We start from the raw sequence: 23,288 nt of genomic DNA on the forward strand, positions 1-23,288 counted from the left end.
TTTAGAGCAGGTCACTGCTGTGGCGAGAACACCAAACTATCTGTGCACTAGGGAACTGCAGCTTTCAAAACACTGCAGTCAATTCTTGCAAGTATTGACTTGTGTATCACTGACATCTGTGTGCTCTGTATTGATGGGAGTTTTGTGAGTGTTGGGCAAATCCTGAGGAATGCACTGAATACAAGAGGCCTGAAATAATACCTTCAGCTGTGCCCAGGTTATAGGGGGTGGCAGGCCTGGAAGGATCTTGGTGGTACTTCTAGCAGCATCTGCACAGGGTTCAGCAGATCACTTGTGGTAAGGATGTGACCCTCAGTATGCTTTCTTCCTTAGGGGACGGATCAAGCACTTGGACGTGGTGACACTGCTCCGGCGGATTCAGCCTCCACTGGGCTTCGGGAAGCTTTGCCCTCACCGAGTGGCTTGCAAAGTAAGGCACACAGCAGCTTGGAGGTGGCTGGGAGTTCACATGCAGTTGTGGTATCAAAAACAAATACCAAGGGCAGATTTTCTGTCTCACTCGTTTCTTTGGTAGTGTGACTCCAGCTATGGAAAAGATTCTCTCTTTAGTGAATATTGACATGTTTATAACCTTTATGCTTCCTTCCCTTGAAGCTACTTGCAAGTCCCAGTGTTTGTATGTGGCTCTTGTAGTTGTTTTTATCAATCTCAGAGCACAATTCAAAGGCCAAGACATATATACAGAAATACCATTGCATGAAAGTGGCGTTAGAGCTCAAACAAAATCAACCCCTTAAAGCATTAAGAGCTCAAACCAAGTCCCTGGTGTTAACTCTTGTCCCAAGGCAGAATAAGGATGGAGGATCTGGTAAAGGCTACATCTTGCCTCAGATACATGTCCTTGGTCTCTATGAAGTTCACCCTGTAGCTGCAACAGTACTCGGCACCCACTCTCTGTCCTACATGGCCTTACAGTAATAACACAAGGTGGGCACAGCCCTGTTTTAAAAAAGAGAAGGAAAATGGTTCCATAAAGCAGACCATCTTTCAGGTCTGGTTAATCCCATTTGTTCCAGTCTGTCAGCTATGTCAGTGAAGGCTTCTAACCCTCTGTTTACATACACTTCCACTGGGCATATATTTAGTGCAGATGAGCCTGTAAGTGTCTCGTGAGGTATGAAAAATCAAGTTTGCTCAAATGCCTACTGGCCACTGGGGAAACAAAGGGTAGAAAGTGATAGCCACATTGAAGAAAACAGAGTATCCAGCAGTGGGAGAGAGATCCCAGGGCAAACTCTCAACATAGCTGGGACAAAAGCTGTATATGACACATACTCCTATGATCGTGTAACCAAACCCACAGGCCACAGATGCTCATTTGGAAGGGGTGGCAGGTCTGGAGGGTATCATAAGTAAGGAAGAGCAATTCAGGCCTTGACAAAGTATGACTGTTCTCTTTCTCCTCCTTACTCCACAGCGCCTTGTCTCCATGAATATGCCACTAAACAGCGATGGAACTGTCATGTTCAATGCCACCCTCTTTGCGCTGGTCAGAACTGCACTGAGGATCAAGACAGAAGGTAACAAGCTTGCTGAGTGCAAGGGTAGTTGAGCAATGTTCACACCAAAGTGAGCTAAGCTGGAAAGCAACGACATTTTGTGTAAAATTATCCCAGTTATTAATATGCACTACCGGGTAGAAAAAATCAGTATAAAGATGTTTGAAGGAATAATGTCTTCTAAGAAGTGTTTCTATCTCAATATTATCTAGAAAGCTAGTGCTTCCATTAACACAAGTTAATGTGATATCGCAGTGATAGTGCTGTTGTAGGCCAAAGGTCAGATGGGAAGCAAACAAACTTAATATATTTTCTTGGACCACTTGGGGAAAGCAGGCAAAATCTGGGCTCAGCTTGTCCTCTTTGTTGCACTCTTATCACCTTCTATAATGAAAGATACTGGTCCTGAGTCAAAACCTGGCTTGATAGATTAATTAGATATTCTAAAAGAGCATGTGGTTCTGTCATTCACAGCTAGTCCTCGTCTCAGGAGTAGCTACGTTACATTTCAGGCACAGGAGAGCACACCAAAAAAAAATTGTAGGATTAAAAAAATGATAGTGAGGCTTTGAATCTTGTGCTAAGCAAAACTTGGCTGTAGCCAAAGAGGCTCTCCTGAGGAAAAAGCGAACTGCAACCCCTATACAACATCTTGTGTCTTATGAAAAAGAGGCCCAAAGAAAGACATGATTTTCTTGTCTGTCTTAGCCGTAGACTCTCAGAGTCATCACCAGTGAACTCCTGGGAAACCATCTAAGCGCTTTCTCTTTCCTTTGCAGGATCCTGTAAGTGGTTAGGGCAGGAGGTTGGAATTCAACCTCCTGAGTCATATTTCTGCCTTTGATGCTTTCCAGCTGTTTCATCCTCACCAATGTTATTTAATGTTCATGTCTTCACTGCATTATATTAAGAGAGCTGCTGGTATGCAGAGGCTTAGTGTAGCACACTGAGGAGGAGCCTTAGTGCTTGGAGAGCAGGAAGAAAAGTTAGAGGAACAGCACCCTTGGAAAGAAAATACAGTAGTTTAGTCCTTTGTAGTTTATACTCGCAGCAGGGGATTCTGGCTGATGGCAAGCTGAACACAAATCAGCAGTGTGCCATGGCAGCCAAAAAGGTAAACTGTACCCTGGGGTATGGTAGGCCCACCATTGCCACTGGGCAAGGGATGGGAGCAGAGCCATGGGGAGCAGAGGGGCAGCGCTGAGCTCTGCTGTGTGACAGCGACAGGGCCCAAGGGAGCGGCATGGAGCTGTGTCAGGGGAGGGGCAGCTGGGGGTTAGGGACAGGGCCTGCTCCAGAGGGCGGTGGGCATGGAACAGCTTGCCCAGGGCAATGGGCACGGCCCCAGGCTGCTGGAATTTGAGGAGTGTTTGGACACTGCTCTCAGCCATAGGGTTTGGATTTTGGGTGGTGCTGTGTGGAGCCAGGAACTGGAATCAGTGACCCTTGTGGGTCCCCTCCAACTCAGGATCTTCTATAATTCTACAATTCTATGAGGCAACTCCTGGAAAGGGCCACAAGGAGGCTTAGATCTTCAGACTTCTAGCTGAAGCTTTACCAACAATTATTTGCGTTCTTCAAGGAGTAGTTAGTTTCCCATTAACTGACCTCTGTTCTCATTATATCTAACCTTCACTGGATCTCAGAATTCAGAAGTACTGGATGAGATTTTTGCTTTTCAGAATGAAGTAGTGTTGTGGTTCCCTTCTTTCTGGCTTACAGAGATAGTAACACAGTCACCTTCACCCTGAGATGACTGTGCATATTTAGGAAGACAATCTCTCTTTGTAAGGGGACTTTAGCAATCATCTGAGAACCTCTTTGCCCAAAACTTTCCACCACTTTAAAAGCTCTGGTGTTTTACTCCTGAGATTGCCATGCTAGACGTGTGAAATTGCTCCTCTGCAGGCTCTGGCTTAATTCCTGTCTCTAATGATTTTCACCCTGCAGGTAACCTGGAGCAAGCCAATGAAGAGCTTAGAGCAATAATTAAGAAAATCTGGAAGCGCACCAGTATGAAGCTGCTGGACCAGGTGGTGCCTCCTGCAGGTGGTGAGTGCAGGATGCTGTCCCAGTCTGTGAATGTCTGTCATTTCCCTACCTGACATGTCCTACTGCACCTCTTGATCATCAGGTAGAGTACAGGGGTCAGGCTTTCTTCTACAAACTGTTATTACCTGTTTACCTGGCTGGATGTTTCATCAGGTTGAGATGTGGTTTTGCTTGCACCAACATATATATTCAGCAAACATATATGTGCTGAAAAATCAAGGGAGGAAGGAAGATGTTTAAATGTGAGTTTGAAATTTTCATTCCTAGATGTTACCCCACTCCAACTGTAGGCATATGCTCCCTTGGGCATTACTTAATGCCTTGATGGGGACAAAAGAAGCAAACAGAACTGAGTAACTTCAGGAACACCGTGGACTTTATGTGACTGTAGAAGAGATATGGACTTACACTCAAGCTGAGGATGCAGCCCCTTCTTGTAATTTCTTCACATTGAGTAAAACCACCTTTACTATGCTTTATAATTCCTGCTTTCTACTAGGATACCTGTCTAAGGCATAAGGACATGGGGACAATCCTCAGCAGTCAGAACTGGTGAAACTGATTGCTGCAGGTTTCTATGCAGTGTCCCTGCTGGGCTGTAATTAACCAAGCCTCCAGGCTCCTCCTTTGCTAGGCTTCTTAGAAGCCCAGATGCATGGGCATCTATTGTGTCCCCTCACTGACCTTCCAGGCTTTTCTGGGGACTATCACGTAAAATACCACTTGGCAGCTTGTTAACAAGTGCAACCATATCTTGAAACCTTGCTCAGCCTCTTCTGAACACAGTGGACTTCATCTCATAAAAATTTCCAGCAGGTTTGGAGAAAGGAGGAGAGTTGCCTGAATAAAAGCTGGGTGCAAAAATGGCTCATCAACAGCTCGTGTTGAATAAGAATATAGCAAGGACTGAGCAGTGACTGCATTTCTGGGGAGAGGTGATCACTGTTTCACTCACACCCATACTAGACACAACAAGACAGAATTTCAGTGTAGAGAAGGGCCAGATCAGATCTGGGATGGATGGTCAGTCAGATGCTGTTAGTGGGAACAGACGTGGAGTATGCATTACCCCAGGCTGTCAGAAGAGAAAACAGCATGTGCTGACCCAGACTGGGAGGCTACTGCTACAGCAAGATCATGAGTAATAAACCAGTACTAGAAAATAGAAAGCTTAGAGGCACTTCTCCATGACCAAAGTACATCCAGAGATGCATAGCGATAGGCATTCTCTGCCAGCCAAGCCAGTCTATCCAAACACCATGCTCACCTCACTTCCTGATTGCTTACATAAAGCTCTGACTGTGGAGCAGTCCCTTCCTTCATTCACCTGTGTACTGGTGTTATAAGTAGCGGAGAAGCGCTGTGGTGCCTGGTGTTTCTGCTTTGAACTGCCAGTCTCACCTTTTTTTTTTACTTTTCTTTTCGGCAATGCCCCTTTCCAGATGATGAGGTGACTGTTGGGAAGTTCTACGCCACTTTCCTGATTCAAGAGTATTTCCGGAAGTTCAAGAAACGCAAAGAGCAGGGCCTGGTGGGCAAGCCCTCCCAGCGCAACGCACTCTCCTTGCAGGTGACAAACGGGCACAGAACAGACAGGGGTGATACGGTTGAGGCATCTGACCCCCCCCCTTCCCTCTCAGCCATTCTGGGGGCTGCAATGGGCTATCCCCACTGGAAAAGAGTCACTGTAACAGGATCAGGGACAGCATGTTGCCGGGAGACAAAATAAGTTAAAAAGCAAAAGCGTACCTGGGTTCCAAGACAATCCATTGGACAAAGCATCAGCATACCTCCCTGGAGTGGACTCCAGTCAGTGAGGGGTTTGAGCACTGTCCAGATTCAGATGTCAGAAGTTTGGCTTTGAAATCCTTATTTAAGCTTCTGATTAAAAAGAAGAGATGTTCGGAGGTGCTGAGTATGGGTTTGGCTGGAATTGTGGCTGCTCTAGGGCTTCTGGTAGTGGATCTGAGAAGCCGAAGTTGAAAGCTTGCAGACTTGCTCAATCAGGCCCATCAATTTATGGCTTTAACCCGTTTTGATGAAACCAAGAGACTACCAAAGAGCATTCCTGGGTTGGATTGCTAGGAGTTTCTCCCTCTCTAAGTTGGAGGTGAAATAACTGAATTTGTTGATATTTTTCTAGAAGCTGGGCAATGCTACGTTAAGTAGAAAAGCTTCACTGTGCTTAGAAGAAATAGCATTGCTTTTATACCTCATAAAACCACTCGGAGATATGAAGCTCTACAGTTTGCTGTTTTGCAGGCTGGTTTGCGCACACTTCATGACATTGGTCCAGAGATCCGACGAGCGATCTCTGGAGACCTGACAGCTGAAGAAGAGCTAGATAAGGCTATGAAAGAAGCTGTTTCTGCTGCCTCTGAAGATGATATCTTCCGGGTAGGTGCTAAACAAATTTACAAGCTGAGGCTAGACCAATAGCTCAGCTTAAATGTTTCTGGGTTGTTTTTTTTTTTGTTTTGGTTTGTTTTGGGTTTTTTTTTTTTGTATGCAGTCTGTATTTCTGCTGACAAGAAAGACTGGTGGAGTCAGGGTGCCAGATCCTACAAATCTTACATGTTTTTTATCTCATTTTATTATTATTGGACATTTGCACAGTATGAAATCTAAATAAAATCAGAATGACAATGGCCAAAGTATCTGAAAAAACACTAGGTTCAGCCATCTTCCTGTCCATATAGCAGCAGCTGGACACACTTCAGCTTGTTTAGTCTTCCTTTCAGTGGCACAAGTATTATCCTTTCAAAATGTACCCCAGAGCCCAACAGAAATCCTACAGTCCTGGACAAAATTTCCTGAGCAATTGCCTAAGTCTTCTCTTTCTTATTTCATTCCCATTCCTTCTATTTGTACCCTCTGGTAATATTTCTTCTCCTTTGGCATGTCTCCCCTTCAAATCGTTTACAGAAAGATGCTGTCTGTCCTTCCCATAATTCATCATCCAAACAGTAGATGACTGGCTTATTAAATCTTTCTTCGTTTCTTCCTCCAAGTGATTAATAGCTACTCATGCTCTTCTCAGATTCCCTCTTACTTCTAGATATTGTTTTGTAACTGCACTGTGAAGACCAGAGAGCAGTAACCTCATTCATGCCACCCTACCCAGTCATGCATTCCCAGGTCTGGTGGGAGGTATATGGACACCTTTGTGTCACCAATGCATCTGTACATTTCTTCAAGGCCAGTTCTATGAAATATCATGGTAACACTTTCACAGCCTGTCTGTAGAGGTCTCTCTGACAGGGAAGTCCATGGACTGTATCTTCTGGCATAGAGAGCAGTGTCCATAGTGCCAAGCTGGTCCTCACATTTCCTTTCCCTCAACAGCAGGTTCAACAGGAAATACCAGAGTCCTTGCACATCTTCTTACTGACAAAGGGAAAATATTATTTGTTTCTCTTACAGAGAGCCGGAGGCTTGTTTGGAAACCATGTCAGCTATTACCAAAGTGATGGCAGGAGTGCATTCCCCCAGACATTCACCACGCAGAGACCTTTGCACATCAATAAGTCTGGCAACAACCAGGGAGATACCGAGTCTCCATCTCATGAGAAGTTGGTGGATTCTACCTTCACTCCCAGCAGCTACTCATCTTCAGGCTCCAATGCAAACATCAACAATGCCAACAACACAGCCCTGTGCCGCTTCCCAAGCCCACCCAGCTACCCCAGCACTGTCAGCACAGTGGAAGGCCATGGGACTCCATTGTCACCTACCATACGTGTGCAAGAAGCTCCTTGGAAACTACCTTCCAAAAGGTAAGCTTCACAGCATAGTGTGGGTCAGTGGACCAGGGGGAGCAACATGCATGCCAACACCAAAGTACTGCTGCCTAGCTAAAGTCACCCTGCCTATTGCTCTGCCTGCAGGCTGGATTGAGCCTTCTGGGTTCTCCACTTGTGCTAAAGCCCACGGTGCAGCAGATATGGATCCACTGATCACTGCAAAGCAGCAGCAGCCTCACTGATCAGCACACTTGATTTCTTTGGGCTCTATCATGAAGAAACTTTTATAAGGACCAAAGGGAGCCTTATTTACCCCTTTTTCACCAAAGAGAGGTGTTTTATCAACTGCTGACTGAAAGAAATAGGAACTGCAATTCATCTCTTAAAAACCCAGTCAGGGAGATCTGTGGAAGTCAGTGTTTTTTTATTTAGTGCATCATATCCATAAAGCAGTCACCAAAGACATTCTGGGAGGAGAGAAGCAAGGTTTTTGGAAATGCAATACTGGGTAAAGCAAAGAAAATCCCCTTCTTTGGGCATCCTTCAGGCTGTCTACACATAGATGACTAATGCAAAATAAATGTCCCTTTTTATCAGTGGGGTATTTTTTTTAGTCACTCAGTAAAAAAAGGATTAAGCTGGAAATTGTTTTTTAAGACAGAGGGCAGTGTGAAAGGGTGGATAAATGCTGCTCCAGAACAGGACTGAGGATGATAATACGATGGAGGAAAGTCTGTGGGTGCAGCATTACTCAAGTAATTACTCAAGTAAAGAATCTAGTGGCTTGTCTACTTCCTGCCTACCTTATCGAGGCCACAGTTTGTTATCAGCTGCCCCCACTTGCTGACTTGTACTGATGTGACACTGCTAACATGGTGTTCTTTTCTCTCCTTTCTTCCTTGTGCACCTTCCTTGAATTAGGACGCACTACTACGAAACATTGGGACGGTACGTGTTCTCTCTCGTGCTCTAACACTCTCTGGGTTTAAGGCCCATTGTTTGTCCCATTGAAAGTTCAAATCCCAATTAATACTGAATATAAGCTCTTCTTTTTAGAGTCAGTAGGTTGAAAAGGAGTTTTAGTGTTTGCTGTGACAACTCCAGAAAATACTGCCAATTTAGAGCTTTTCTGCTCACCATGATGTACAGATTTTTTCTAGCTGGTCTCTAAATTGTTTTCTTTTTTTAGAGTTTCTAGCTGGGATCACACATATAGGGACTCTCTGGCCACAGCACAGTGCATTACACCCTGCCATGTTCACACAAAAATTTTGTTTGGTTTTGACTAAACATAGACTGCAGAATAGGAGAAGCTGCCATGTTCTCCCCATTGAACCTTAGCAGTTTTATTTGGTTCCCATCTCAGATGGAAGGTCACTCCAGCACTGTCCTTTAGGCTGTTCTGTACCATGGATATATACTTTGCTCCTTGTGCTTTTTGCTTGAACCAAATGAGAAAATAATGTTTCTTATGCAGTCCCTGAAAGATGAAACAACCTTTACCACACTGCTTTCTTTTGTGAATGCTAGTCAAAACTGACTCTAATATCTGCATGCCAGTATTTCAGAGAGTCATGTTACCCTCAGATTTTACTCTACTCCTCAGAAAACAAACTCAGAATGAAGTGAAGTATGAAGGCTGAGACTTGAATCAGAGGGACAGGGTGGACCCAAACAGGGAGTTAAGGGTTGTTATGCCAAGGAGTTTGAAAAGATCAAAGGAATTCACACAGAAGCATTCTGCAGCTAGTGATGAGAAGAAAGGGAGAAAAGGTGGAAAACACTGGAAGAAATGAGGACCTAAAGAAGAGGCAAAAGGGAGAGATGATGTAGAATGAAGGATTTGAGAGACAGACAATACACCGCAGAGCTGAGAAGGTTACTCTGTCATGAAGGCTTCTCTTTGAAGTTCATAACCAAAGCTTTTGCAACAAGATAAAAAGCTGTATTTTCAAGGACCCGTATCAGATTATTGGAAAAGTTTTCAGGGTGATATGCACATGTATAGAGTAGTCACAAATGACAACAAAATGTTTCCAATATCATTCAATATTGACTTAAGAAGCTTCCTGTGAAAGAGGGCACAGGCAGTGGTGGTTGTTGCTTTTGTATTTGTGAACTCTGCAGTTGTGTTCAGTGACTGATTTTTCCATGATAGCTCTTCAACATTGTAATAAACTGGGACAGATGGAGCCTGTCATTCTTGTCTCTATATCAGGTTTTCTTTACCGTCTCTGTATCTTGACTTGTCTTTTTTGCTCATTAGCTCCAGTTCCAGAGACAGCCAGCTGGCAATTGTTTGCCAAGAGGAAGTGTCTCAGGATGAGACTTATGATGAAAATTTGAATGAAGACATTGAGTACTGTAGTGAACCAAGTCTGCTCTCTACTGAAATGTGAGCTTTGCAGCTTTAGTCAAAGTGTTTGGGTGGTTCTTGAATTAAGGGGGAGAGGTGGGAAGATGTAACGTTTTTCTACTAATTTTTCAACTAATGGGATAAAGCCACAAAACTTTAGTCACGCAATTCAAATATCAGAAAGTTTAAAGAAAAACAAATAGCAGTTCAGCCCTGAGAAATAACAAAATAACATTGAAAGGGAGACCTTTTGGATCTTTTGCATAAGATTTTCCTTCTCCTTCTCCTCTGAATGAGACACCTGGATGTTCAGGGCCTCCCCACCAGTCACTTCTTTCACCATCCCTGGATGTGTTTAAACACATCCATTTGGATGTGGTGCTCAGGGACATGATTTAGCAGAGGGTTGTTAGAGTTGGGGTAGTATGGTCAGGTTGTGGTTGGACTCGATGATCTTTAAGGTCTTTTCCAACCTGAGCAATTCTATGATTCTATGATTCTACTGCCTAATGCTCACACATCTCGTATTTAGAGCATTCCTGCCTCACGGTCTCTGTTGCTTCACCTGGACCTGTTAGCTAGCTCACATCCATTTGATAGCATGATCTTCCTGGCTTTCCTTCCGGAAGAGGGGTTATTCCATCCAATATGAGCTACTTTTCTAGAACCCCTTTGCTCTCCTTTCCAGGCTTGCATACCAAGATGACGAAAACAGACAACTTACTCCACCAGAAAACAACAAAGGAGAGGACACCCGGCACTCTCCGAAGAAAGGGTTTCTGTGCTCCTCAGCTCTAGGTAACATCCCTTCACAACATGCCAGCTGTGTTCTCCTCTGCCTTGGCTGAGTTCTTACATCTTGCTGGAGAAATTCCAGCGTATGGGGGGCTGGGTGTCAGTGTTTGATGCATTTAGATATTGAGACCAGGAATCCCATGGCATGCATGCTGTCGTGATCAGGCAGGGGACTTTATGCTCAGTCAGTAGATAAACCTGTGGCTGTTTGGATAGTCCATGTGATCTGTTTGATTAAACCTTCTTATGAATTAGATGAGTTTATTAGAGCTCTGTAGGCTCTCCAAACAATCACTAGGGAGTCACCGGGTGGACTGGCCTTGAGTATATGGTGTTCTGTTCTGTGTGTATTCAGCAGGGAGAGAGGAGAGGTTGTCTCTTTTGTCTGCTACATGGAAAACAGTGAATTTCAGTTTAAGTTAATACAATACAGATTTGCTTTGTGTTCTAATTGCACCTGAAGATTTTCGAGTGCTGAGTCTGCAGACTATGCTCAGGAGAAATCCATGAGTCACAAGATTTCATGAAAACAAAATAAACCTTATATACTAAAAAAAATATAAAAAAATAAAAAAAAATCTAGAATAAAATGAAATATTTTATGTAGAATATTTTTCAGCCTTTTTCCTAAGTGCTGTGGAAAACAAAAAGAAAAAAAAAAAGACATTTGAGGAGAACTTAAAAAGAATCTTGCATATAAGACTATGTAGTGTATTGTTTAAAGCGATACTTCACTTAAATCCTCTACTTAAATCCTTTACCAAGAGTTCATTTAACTCCTTCCAGATTGTACAATTGAGAATTTTAAGAGCATTTACTTCATTTCAAAACTTAAAATATTTGTCAATGAGAATTCCAGTGTCTATCTGGAAGGCCAAATTTGTGGACAGTCCTTGATAAAATACTGCATTAACTACATCCTAGTGAATAGATAGTGATGTAATACATTATTACAATGTTGTTGTTGTTGTTGTTTTTCAAGAAAGAGAAAACATCTGCATGGCAGCATCAGTTCTCTGTGCTATAACAGATATTCCCTCCATTCCCCAAGAGGGCCTATTCTCAACATATTAATAACATAGATTCTTATTATTTTCAGGCTTAGGAATTCTCCTTCCTATGTCACAATGTTAATTAGATCGAGAAGTAGACAAAACATTTTAGTGTGCCATGCAGCTTTACCTTAAATAAGTTTACCTTAATTGGTTTACCTTAATTGGTACCATTTACCTTAAATGGTTTTATTTGCCATTCTTCAGAAGTAAAGCTTGTGCACTTGTATACTTTGCAGTGCTTTGAAATTCCTGTATAAGGAACACATTTCTCATAGTTACAGAAGTAAAGCTTACTTCTGTATCAGGTAAACAATGCAGATATTTTAATAGTTCCTCCCAACACCTTTTATTTTCTTAAAAAAAAAAAGACTTTTTCTCTTCCCTTCTTTTCAGTTTACTAAAAGCACCACATCTATACATAACCAACACTTAACTCACCAGTGAATTCAACCACTGAATTAATTCACTTCCACTTGATCTTGATACAGAAACAGCCTCATAAACTGTGGTATGTCTGGCTTTTAAGGGAGACAGGTCACATGCAAGTGGGAGGCCAATGTCACCTGAACAGCCACATGTCTCCTCCTGAACATTGGGTACAGCCAGGCATGGCGCCAGGACCTCAGTTGCCCTTTCAGCCTTGCCAAGTTTTTTGCATCAACCAGGAAGATTTGAGAACACTTTAACTGCTTGGGACAATCATAGAATCATCCAGAATTTTGTCTTGCAACCTGCTTGGAAAATGGTGTTAGTTGCCCCATGTTGCTTGACTGTGTTTTGCAGTGATGTCTCGAAAATTAAAATGAGCAATACAAATACAAGTACCTGGGAAAGGGTAAGGCGTAGAGGGAAAGCGGACAGAGCTTAACTGTGGGTGTCTTTGCTGTCTCTCCAGTGGGACTGCGGTAAATGAAATTGAACTCAGATTATCCATAGTGTAATATGAGTGATGGACACAGTTGTTTGTGATTGGTCTTTCAGGTCGACGAGCATCTTTCCACTTAGAGTGTCTGAAAAGACAGAAAAACCAGGGCGTAGATGTCTCGCAGAAGACAGTTCTGCCTTTACAAATGGTACATCATCAGGTAAGCTCTTCATAACCACAGACGGCCCAGCAATGCAACTGAGAATCTACCATGTGCAGTGCTCTCCCATTGCATCCCAGCCAACTTTTAAACACCTTTTGAGATAATTTCTCACCCATATTACAGGTCCAATTTTTAGAAAATGTAGTTGTCATGACACTCATTTCAGGATTTTTATAATTCCCAGAAGAGTGTTACAGGGACATATTCTTTAGAGTCATCAGAGTTATCATTACCTGATGTTCATTAAAGAGCAAAATAGAAACCTAGCTATCAGATAAAAATTGCTACCCAAATTGCACTCTGCTGTGCAGTTGCACTGGCTTGGACAATTGTGCACATATGAATAAAATGTGCCAAGTCCGACTTCATATTAATGAAAGTTAGCCAGTAAAGGTAATTAATCATTTTAAAGATGAACTGATTACATGTAATTGATCAACCTCTTAAGAGCTTTATAATTGCATTCAGCAGCCTACCTGTGTATGCTTAGGCATGTATCTAGACAGTTAGCCAGCTGTCATAGTCCAGAGTAGATTTGTGTCTTTTATACTGATGACATCACTGTTACCATAAAAGAAACAGGTGCCAATGGCAGCACCAATGCGGGGGCATCCCACTGCATGTACTCTCCCAGGGCAAGGCAGAACAGGGGCATGGGAGCAGAAAATACCACGTGGCAGGGAAGGGAGGAGTAAAAAGTCACAGCAGCTGGAGGAGTGAGAGGTGAGTGCACCTGGGATGCTCTGTGCTTTCTCACTTTCATTCCTGGCAGCAGCAGGCAGTTACACTGCAAGGATCAAGCTCCAGAAAGCAGTGGTCTGCAGAAAGCTACAGCTGTGGTAGTGCACCTGTCAGGACAGGGTACAGAGAACAGTTCCCTGCCTTCCCCATAGCAGTGTCAGCCCTGCAGGCAGAGGGGACACATGCCTCCTACCCTCTCACCCTGCCTGGCCAGCAGAATCACCTCCTTCCAACCTGTACAAAGAGGACGGAGCTGCTTCATCCTTCCTCATCCCACCATACATTTCCAAATCTAGAGGGACAGAGCTCTACCCACCTCAGCATCCCCCAGCCAGACTGCAGGGTCGTCATGAAATTGACATCTGGCTTCCAGCTGGTAACACCCAGCAGTGTTAGTACTTTACAATGTCATCTGCCTCCAAAAGTGCTTAAAATGAGAATATGAAGTGGAAATGTTGCTTCTGCTAAGCACAATGTATTCAGTTGTTCCTCAGTGCTTGAAGGAAGATTCTCATGAAATACTAATGCATAATGGTATCTAAATATATATACAGCTGAAAAAGTAATCCCTAAGTTTATTTCAACCTCCCTGGTACCTTACATTTTGGATAAACACCTTGTATGCATTTCTACTAAGCTGAAAATCTGGTTCTGTTGTTCTGCCTGACAGATCTAGGGCTCTCCTTAAAGTCCCCACAGTGTAAGGGAATGCTGATGCCATCACAGCCTGCAGGCTGTGACTTAGACAATTAATTTTTAAGGGCTTTCTTCCCTGATAATATTTGATAGGACTCTGGTATGTAATTCTTGAGAAAAGCATGCTAAACTTTGCAGGTGACCAATAATTGATTCTTTTGTTTGTCTGCAACTGAAATCAGCAGCACAGCACACTGACAGCAGTTCACTGGAATTTCAGTGGCAGATGGATTGAGCTCGGCTTAACTTCAGATATCTAAATGTTAGTTGTCCGGTTTAAACCAGTCAGTTCAGTCCCACTGTGGTCAACAGAGAGAAATAGCATCTCCAAAGGGCAAGTGTGATAAGCCTTGTCTAAGTCTCATCCTTCAGAGAGCATTTTCAAGCAGGTATCCAAGAGGCAGGAGCTTTCTGGTGTGCTTATGCCCAATTAGCTTGGACTAAACCCATTGCTTTGAGACAACTGAAGTTGCAGAGACAAACTCCAACCTGATCAAGAGCCACATTTTGTATTTTCTGTGTGTTTATTCCTTTGCTCATATTAGACAGCAGTGAGCTGCGTGAGATGAGCTGCTGATTCTAATGGCATTGCTTATGGAACAAGCAGCATCCACCACGAATAAGGCATCAGATCAGCCCTGTGCAGCAAGGGGCTTCTTGAGAAATTTGTTATCAAAGGAGACTGAATGACTCAGGGGCTGTAAATGCAATTGTGGGAAGGGCTGGAAGGCTCAAAGTACAATCACCAGATATTGATCCTCCCACCCACAACAGATGCCTTAGAATCCAGTGGTGGTTTTGTAATTGTTGCCTTCTGCAGACACATCTAAAATTCACATCTGGTATCCGTTCAGGTTCTATAATGGATGCGTAGATAAAGCACATCAATTGGCAGTAAAAGCTAGCAGTATGGGTTGTGACAGTGTGGGAAAACGAAGCTCTGTCACAGCCGGTGGAGAAGAGGTGGTGTTTCTGGCAGGGCTGTGGGGTGTAGGGCTCACCCCTCGTGTCAGCATGGTGGGTCCAGGGTGGAAGAAGCTCAGCCTTGAGAGCTCTCGGTCTGGTGCTTGGCACTGGTACAAGCCACACCACTTAAAGGAAAACTTGCAAATGAGTTTGGAGAAACATCCCAAGCATTCCAGGAGCTGGCAGCTATTTCACAAGCCTCATAAGAGTCATTATGGTTGGAAAAGACCACTAAGATCATCTATTCCAAGCCTCAAGACACTCTGGGCCTTTTGCAGGTAGTTCCTCCAGCACTCTGCTGTCCCAGCCCTGAAGTTTGAGTAAGTCCTCACTCCATGTGTCCCCCTCTCTCTGCAGGCACTGGCGGTGGCCGGCCTGAGCCCCCTCCTCCAGCGAAGCCATTCCCCCACCACGTTCTCCCGGCTGTGCGCCACACCGCCTGCTACACCCTGCAGCCGAGGCTGGCCACAGCAGCCCATCCCGACGCTGCGCCTCGAGGGGGCTGAGTCCAGTGAGAAGCTCAACAGCAGCTTCCCCTCCGTGCACTGCAGCTCCCGGTTCCCCGACAGCTCTGACTGTGGCAGCCCAAGGAGAGCCAGGCCGGTGTCCCTCACCGTCCCCAGCCCGACGGCAGGGAGCAGCAGGCAGTTCCATGGCAGCGCCAGCAGCCTGGTTGAAGCGGTAAGGCCATGGTGGCGTGGGGATGTGGTATGGAGGCCAATGTAGAAGAATGGCCCTTGGGAGGGCAGGATGCACTGCAAAGCCAAAGCCCACCTCTGAGCAGGGGTCAGCAGCATGAGTGGGAGGAGAGGGGCCACCACGGCCAATATGGCCTACAGGAGGATGCAGTACGGGTGCAGTAGGGCTGGCAACTCAAGGTGCTAACGTCTGCTTTTGTCTCTGGTTCCCTGCCTCCTCCTGAAGGTGTTGATTTCGGAAGGACTGATGCAGTTTGCTCAAGATCCAAAGTTCATTGAGGTCACGACCCAGGAACTCGCTGACGCCTGTGACATGACGATAGAAGAGATGGAAAACGCAGCAGACAACATTCTCAATGGTAACAGCAAGCAGAGCCCCAATGGCAACCTGTTGCCTTTTGTTAACTGCAGGGACGCAGGGCAGGACAGTGCAGGCGAGGAAGAGGAAGAGGTGCAGAACCCGGATTGTAGAAAAAGTCAGGAGGAGCTGAAGGACAGCAGGATTTATATCAGCAGCCTGTAGTTGCCAGGGCTGGAAGCGATGCTGGTTTTTTATTTGTTTCAATGTTCCTAATGGGTTTGTTTCAGAAGTGCCTCACTGTTCTCGTGACCTGGAGTAACCGGAACAGCGTTCTTCATTCATTTCTGTTGGGACGAGTCGCAGAGTTGGGTGGTGGCAGAGAACTTGTCAGGAGCGGATAGGACCCCGGCACGCGTCCGCCTGGAAAGAGCGTGGCGCCCAGGAGGAGAGTCAGCTCCCTCTTTTTCCAGTCCCTGCACAAGGCACGACGACTGCCTCCCAAGGGCGGCCCAGCCAAACGCGCCCGGCCTCCAGCGGGCATCCTTCAACTTTGCTTGTAAAAATCATTTTGCACACGTTCTGTCCGAGCCTCACCGCCCCCGGCCACCCCGGCCCCGCCGCCCGGGCCCGGAGGACGCAGCGCCGCCAAAAGGGGAGCGCGGGGACTGCAGCGGCTCCTGCTGTTGGCCAATCAGAGCTCGAGGGTTGCTCTCCAGCCAACCCGAGCATGGGCAAGTCACCTGCCGACCAATCGGAGTTCAGACAGCCGGCCGCGCCAGCCAATGGGAGAGCGGGGAGTGGCCGGGCACGGGTCTCTCTCCTTGTCCCGCAGTTGGGTGTTTCCTTGAGAGCATGTTGCGGTTTTTATTTCGACTATTTTATTTTTATTATAATTTTTCAGAGGGAGAAGGGAGTGTTTACAAGGTTCTGTAACCACCTACCTTTTTGTTTGGGTTTATTTTCACCTTTGCAGATGTTACGTTGGTTTGACCATGTTGTATTATTTAAGCCAGGTTCTCTTCTCCGTTGGCATTTGGTAGAAGCATAACGCTGTAGGCGAGTTTTACCGACCACTATGTACACCGAGACTCTGTCGTTTGATTTGCTACCGAGCGGAACCTCCTTTTTTTGTTGTTGTGTTATCATATAACGGCAGCGGGCAACGTGCTTGGCACAGCCCCACGTGTCCCAGGGACCAATGGGGCCATTGGGATTCAGCGCCGAAGCAGCGCCTGCTGCCGGGAGGGGAACCAGTAACTCTTTGCATCTTCTGTTCCACAAGATATGCAAAAGCAATGCAATAATATTAATTTTGAAATACAATCATAAGTCGTGTTGGCATTAAAACTGTATAGAGAAAAAGAAAATTAACGGGGCGGGGGGGGGACAACCAAGCAGAAGGCGTTACGCTTCAATATATTCCGTGTGATGTTTTATTGCATTGATGATGTTTCTGTTGAAGAAACCGTTATACTTGAATTCAGGTCAGTTTCGGTATTTTTCCAATATTTTTTTAAAAGGAATTGCAATTGTGCCAAGCAAATATATCGAATCGAATTCAGTTTGTTTAAAAAGGAAAAGAAAAAAAAAAAAAAAAAAGAGTCACTTCTTGTATATTTTGCTGCATGTCAAGTGAATCATTTCGTATTTGGAATGTGCCAAGCTTTACCTTTGAACTTTTAAGTGCTTTTCTACGTGTGGTCGGGGACAGGGGTACTATTTTTTTTTTTCCTTTTTTAATTTGTACAATGAACAAAGTGTACCTGGTGTAAGTGACTATTCTGCAATCCACTGACAGGTCGAACGTTACTGATTTTGCATATCTTGTGTTCATTACCCTTCCTCCTCACCCCTTTAAACATGCACGATGACTTTGTTGGTAGAGTACCTTTCTTCCCGAGGCTGGGACGTTTTGTTCAGGCTTTGTTCTCTTTCCTTTTGCTCAGCCTCTCTGAAGGTCTCTTCCCACGAGAGGGTGGTGAGATCCCCAAGCCCACGTGGAAGATCCATCCCATCTCTTCAGCTGGCACCAGCAATTCAGGGAGGGGAAAAGCACCTGCTTGCAGATTGAGGTTAGATAGTTCATCTGATGGTTGTAACAGGATCCTGGAGTAAGGATGCAAATGGCAGAATCATTTGCAAAATAAATGTGCCTAACTCTGGACTGAAAGCACTGGGTAAGTGAGGGACAGAGCTCTGGATCGTTGCTTAGGAAAATTGTTGTGGTCTGGTCATGACACGGATGTTCGGTGACTTTCGTGTGTTTCCATGCACGTTCCCAGACCTTAGCATATGGGTCATGCTCTAAGTCACAAAACATCCGATGGCACAGCGTGTCCCGGCCATACTTCCCTGCTGCTGAGTGCGAACCTTTCCTGATTCACCCCACGATGGTACACGGCCCTCACCCATGGCAGAGGCTGAGAAACCAGGGAGATATTATTAGATTTTATGTGGCTGATTTCTGTCTAGACTGCTACTGTTTTTTTTTTTCCATTTTCAAGATGTTTCACAAACTTGCAGATGAGTGCTCATAGGTGTGATCTGACTCAGAGCTAAACTTTCATTCCAGTCTTGAGCTTCACAGATGTTTGAGTACATCATTTATTATGTATTTTTGTAATGCCCTTGGGTTTACTTCTTGACTCTGCTTGGGCCATTAAGCAGAAATAGTGGAAGATATTTTTGAAAGTGCAGTTTTTCCTTGTTATTTTGAACTGGCCAGTAGCAGCTCGAGATGCCTTGCCAACAAATCCTTTTAAACTGGGGAAATGTGAACCTACTTAAGCAACCATCTGGCATCAGAGTCCCAATCCAAGTCCCTGGAGAAAGCAACCACCTGAAGTCTGTCAGCCTCATTTTTTCCATCCCTCTTGTCTGTACCGAGATTGGCATGCGAGCAGTTCTCCCTTTGTGAGTTTGCTGTTGGTAGCTCTGTAGTGCTCCAAAGCTACTTGAAAGGAAATAATGCAGTACTGGCTATTTTCTGTAAATGAAAGCAGCAAAGGGGCTCCCTGTCTCATTTTCCTCCACTAGAAAGTCCCCCTGGCCCTCCCAGTAAGGGGCAGAGGTGCTCCTTGCTCCTGATTAACAAAGTTCTGGCCTAGAGCAGCAGAGGCAAGGGGCATTCTGGATGTCTACCAGCACTTGTCATCTTTTAGGACTTTTCCTGAGGGGAAGGAGAAGAATGGAAAGGACTGTGCCCTGCACATTGCTGGTGAAGCTGTGGCTCCCCCATGGGTCAAAGGTGACAATAGCCAGGGAAATCCCTGCAGTCTGCTGGAAAATGGCTTAGGTCCTGCAGAGTGAGAAATGTATGGCTAGCAGAGCATGCAGATGCCTTGTGCTGTCTGAGGGGCAGTTCAATATAGCCATTGCTGGTGCCAGCTGTGCAATTTTCTCTTTCTGGGGAGGGTGGCTTTTTTTTATTATTATTATTTATTTCCATTTGAGGTACACGCAACATGCACATTGTGACAGGCCTGAGCAAAGAGCTACTGCCTCCTTCAGGTGAGGTGGAGTCTGGGGGTGATGGAAGTGGGGCAGGCATGGTAGGCGGGGTCCTTCCTCTCCCGGTGCATGGGAGTAGATGGTGGGTACAGACACTGTGCTGTGGATGGAAGCCACGGAGGAACCAATGGCCAAGGAGTGGCATGGAATGAAGGAAAGAAAGGGGAAAACGATCTGCTGTTTGCCACTGAGCATCTCTGACTTGCAGGAGTACACTGCAGACTAAAGACATTTCTTACAAAACAACAAACCTCATCCCTTTACCACTCCTGCTCATTACTCCAGGCAGTACTGGGCCAGCCACACCGGGTGCATTTCTTTTTTCTTCCTTATTCTGTGTGGCTGATGTGACAGGGAAGCAAGCGGAACTCGTGGTCCAGAGCTGGGGTTTCACTATCCGCAGACCTTTTTTGCATCACCTGTATCTTCAGCTGGACATACGGATGATGATGGTGTGGATGCTGCTGCTGCTGCAGGGTCCGGCCTGGTTTGTTACCCTGCCCACTTCACCCAGCACGGAAGGACAGCCAGAGAGGTGCCATGTACAGAACCGCATCTATTTCTGCTTTGTTTTCTGACTCAGAACCCTGCCCCCAGTGACTATGACAACGATGATGAAAACAACAACAACAAAAAAAGGGCAAATGCATTTTTTACATTTCTTGATAATTTCCAAAGCAATGTATCATTGCTTTCTTTAGACTGACGCCAATATAACAGTTGTATGGGTCTCAGCCAGGCTCCTGTGTCTTTTCTGCCTGATAGTTTCAGATTGCTGTATGAAATGTATGCGCGTTTGCACACAGACACAATCGCACAAGGTGACAGCACCACGAGCCCGTGGGGTTGCGGACTTGTGTTGTAGGTGAAGCTGGAGGCCTTGCTTCCTACGTCTAGGTGAGAAACCCCAACCCATGGGCCCAGAAAGCTGAAGTGGGGCATCCCCACTGAGTCAGAACTGAGCATCCTATGGTATGGGCCAGTTGAGACTGTCCCAGGATAGGGTGGGGAGAGGAACAGCGAGGGGGGAAACAAAGTAAATAGAATCCATTCAGAGGCTTCTGGCAGTGGTGAGATTTTATCAGTTCCAATAATTAATCTGTAGCGTGTATTAAAAAAAAAAAAAAATCCTGGCCATCAGAAGCCCCTGTTCCCATCCTGCTAACACAGGGATAGAGTTCACTAGTGGTCAGGGAGGTTTTACTAATATAAAGAATGTGGAAAACAGAACTGAGCCTAGAAAGAACTTAATATTTTTCCTACATTTATTTTCTTCTCCAAAGATGAAGAAATGCAAATTTCAATAGCTGCATAGGATTTCTTTTCTCATCTTTTGAATGTTGCAAAGATATAAAAGTCTTGTTCTGGATTAGCGAGCCCAGGGATCCAAAAGGTTTCCGATGGGATCTCAGTCTGTGGAGCTTTGCTCTCTCTTGCTTTGTTTCTGGACAGCTGAAACCATTGTGGCCTTGCTGCTCCAGTGCCTGAGAAGGTATGGCTGAAGGCAGAAACACAGCATAAAGAAATCCTGTACTGAAAACAAGACCAAGCCACAATTGCTATCAGAGTAGCAGCATCACACTGGAGTGGAAAAATCCTTTTCTGAAATGAAATTTAGTGTTCTAGTTCAATCTTCCATTCTTCCCCCACCCTATGCAGGGAACATGACTTAACTGTTAATTAACACTTGATCTTAAAACAGGCCTTTAAGGGCACAGACCTTGATTGAGCTGCCAAAATGTGTGCATCCTCTGCCATCTGAGATACCCTGCAGTATTCTGCCCAGCCTGCAACAGAAGTTCCAGGAGGGCACAACACTTCTCCTTGACTGGTGCCATGTCTGCCAGCCCCACATGTGCTGTGTGGGCCTCAGACGGCAGGGGACAGTTAGGCAACTTAACCAAGTCCCTTTCTGAAGGGCTAACCAAGCCGAGCAGCACCAACAGCTGAAGTAAGGAGGGAATCTTCTTTAGCATTACCAAGGGCTTAGCAAGGCATGACTGGGAGCCCATCTCCATGCTCCCATGCTGTTCTCCCACCCCACGCCATGCGGGCAGGCCCTGCTCCTATGGCCTGGAGCCCTGGCACCCTGCCCAGCCCTCACCCAGCACAGGCCTAGTGCCTGCACCCCAGGCCCTCGGAGTAGCAGCAAGAGCAGGCATGGTCCCACCCCACAGTGCATTTTTTTCTGACAGTGTTCAAACAGCCCCTTTCCAAAGCATTTTCCTATTCAAGACAGACCCACGGGCTCAGACACCATTCATTAGCCTCATCATTCAGAGGATAAAATACCTGTGTTTTCCTGTTTCGTTTTGCATTTTGTCCAGTCAGGCAAAATGCAAGCTCTTCCTCAAACAGGCTGTAATGCCTTTTAATATATATATTTTTTTCTAATATTTTAAGCATCCCAAGCCAGTCCACTCCCATCCTAAGCAGGTAGACTGGTAACCAATACTACCTAAACATCATCGACTTCATGATTGCTCATCGGAGTGATTGGTTCAGGATTATTCAGTCTTGACAATTTGAATGTGGGAAGATTTAAGAGGAGGAGGAGTCAGATTGTAAATATCTCTTTGACAACATTGCTGCATCACACACAAAAACGGGGAGATACTTTTAAAACTGCCTTAAAAATCAATTCCGAATGACGGAGTCTCCCTCCAAACAATTGCCACTTGGTAGATCAAGGGATAAGTCGCTTTGGGTAAATTCTGGCAAGAAATGGTTGGAATCTGGTCCAGTTTGGGAAATGTAAATGTAATTTAGGAGCTGATCTCTCACTCAGTCTGACTTCATATCCACACTAACGACTGAGCACTGCAGGATCCAAACTGCTTAAGGCATGGGGTTGCTGTACCTGGCCTGTATCTGTATGGCGCGGTCTGGCCTGGCAAGGTACTGCATACCTGTGTTTCCCGGTGACTTCAGGGAAGATGGGGTTCCTCAACACCTCTTCTGTTCAGGCCCTGGAGCATCATTTCCTGCTCTGATCATCAGCTATAACTGTTGATAAATATAAGTGTTTTGCCTTCATTTGAATTGCCCAGAGCTGTAAAATGACCTCTCTCAAGTATAAACCAGTCAGTCACCTCCTCTCCCACTCTTCCCTGTGCTCCCTGCCCACCCCAGCCCTCCCTCTCACCTCCGCCCAAGTCCTTCCCTCTCTCAAGTCTTTACCTCCTTCCACAATTTTATATCTAGTTTTCATGAAGCCACAGAAATGCTTTTGTAAATAATGCTGTACAGTTTGTAACCATCATGTAAGCCTGTCATCAGTGCCAGAGTCCGTCTTGCCCTCTCGCACGTTTTAAAGTCAACAGAGAAAAGTTAGAGTGAATGGCCCGCAAGCGAGCTATAGGGTCATCTCTGTGTGGGACAAATGTATATTCCTGTAAGATTGCATTTTTATCTAAGGAATGATGTTATTTTAAAATTGCTAATAAATTTCTAAACAATGTCCAGATTTGTTTAATATCGTAAATATTATGAGAACTGCTTTGACATTGCTCCCTTTGCTCAGCGGTGGCTGCAAACTACGAGGGCATCCTGCAGCCCTTCATTTCCCACTAGGAAATGTCCACTCTAGGCTTGTGGAGTCTCTCGTGTGCATAAGGGGCTGCAGAACAGCATGGGATAGTAACAGGCTGTCCTGTTAAACATTAACTTAGAAAAGCCTGTCACTTGTGTACTGTTATCATCACAGAAATGCTACCTTGTAATGATGCCCAAGGTATGACTCATTCATAACCAAATAGTTACCATTT

At 45.2% G+C, this 23,288-nt stretch overlaps 1 protein-coding gene and 1 long non-coding RNA gene across 42 annotated transcripts in view; one reads left to right on the plus strand and one right to left on the minus strand.

Moving 5' to 3' along the window:
* The window catches only part of CACNA1C (calcium voltage-gated channel subunit alpha1 C), a 472,560-nt gene extending 449,579 nt beyond the window's left edge, over positions 1 to 22,981 (plus strand). For 19 of the 41 annotated variants that reach the window (XM_015286450.4, XM_015286516.4, XM_015286478.4 and 16 more), the window contains 12 exons: positions 334 to 430; positions 1,439 to 1,541; positions 3,471 to 3,572; positions 5,015 to 5,142; positions 5,820 to 5,969; positions 6,996 to 7,348; positions 8,237 to 8,263; positions 9,582 to 9,710; positions 10,360 to 10,469; positions 12,503 to 12,606; positions 15,370 to 15,693; positions 15,937 to 22,981. In XM_015286450.4, the coding sequence (XP_015141936.1) occupies positions 334 to 430; positions 1,439 to 1,541; positions 3,471 to 3,572; positions 5,015 to 5,142; positions 5,820 to 5,969; positions 6,996 to 7,348; positions 8,237 to 8,263; positions 9,582 to 9,710; positions 10,360 to 10,469; positions 12,503 to 12,606; positions 15,370 to 15,693; positions 15,937 to 16,233 (1,924 nt within the window). In that variant the 3' untranslated portion in view covers positions 16,234 to 22,981. The remainder of the gene's footprint in view (positions 1 to 333; positions 431 to 1,438; positions 1,542 to 3,470; positions 3,573 to 5,014; positions 5,143 to 5,819; positions 5,970 to 6,995; positions 7,349 to 8,236; positions 8,264 to 9,581; positions 9,711 to 10,359; positions 10,470 to 12,502; positions 12,607 to 15,369; positions 15,694 to 15,936) is intronic. The other 22 variants (XM_040651842.2, XM_040651948.2, XM_040651924.2 and 19 more) reach the window with 6 other exon arrangements.
* LOC124417602 lies at positions 20,637 to 23,288 on the minus strand. The gene is made up of 2 exons (XR_006930812.1): positions 22,431 to 23,288; positions 20,637 to 21,054 (listed from the first exon to the last, which is right to left on the minus strand). It is a non-coding gene; the product is annotated as an uncharacterized LOC124417602 (long non-coding RNA).

The sequence above is a fragment of the Gallus gallus genome, chromosome 1, assembly GCF_016699485.2.
Source record: "Gallus gallus isolate bGalGal1 chromosome 1, bGalGal1.mat.broiler.GRCg7b, whole genome shotgun sequence".
In the NCBI taxonomy this organism is placed as follows: Eukaryota; Metazoa; Chordata; class Aves; order Galliformes; family Phasianidae; genus Gallus; species Gallus gallus.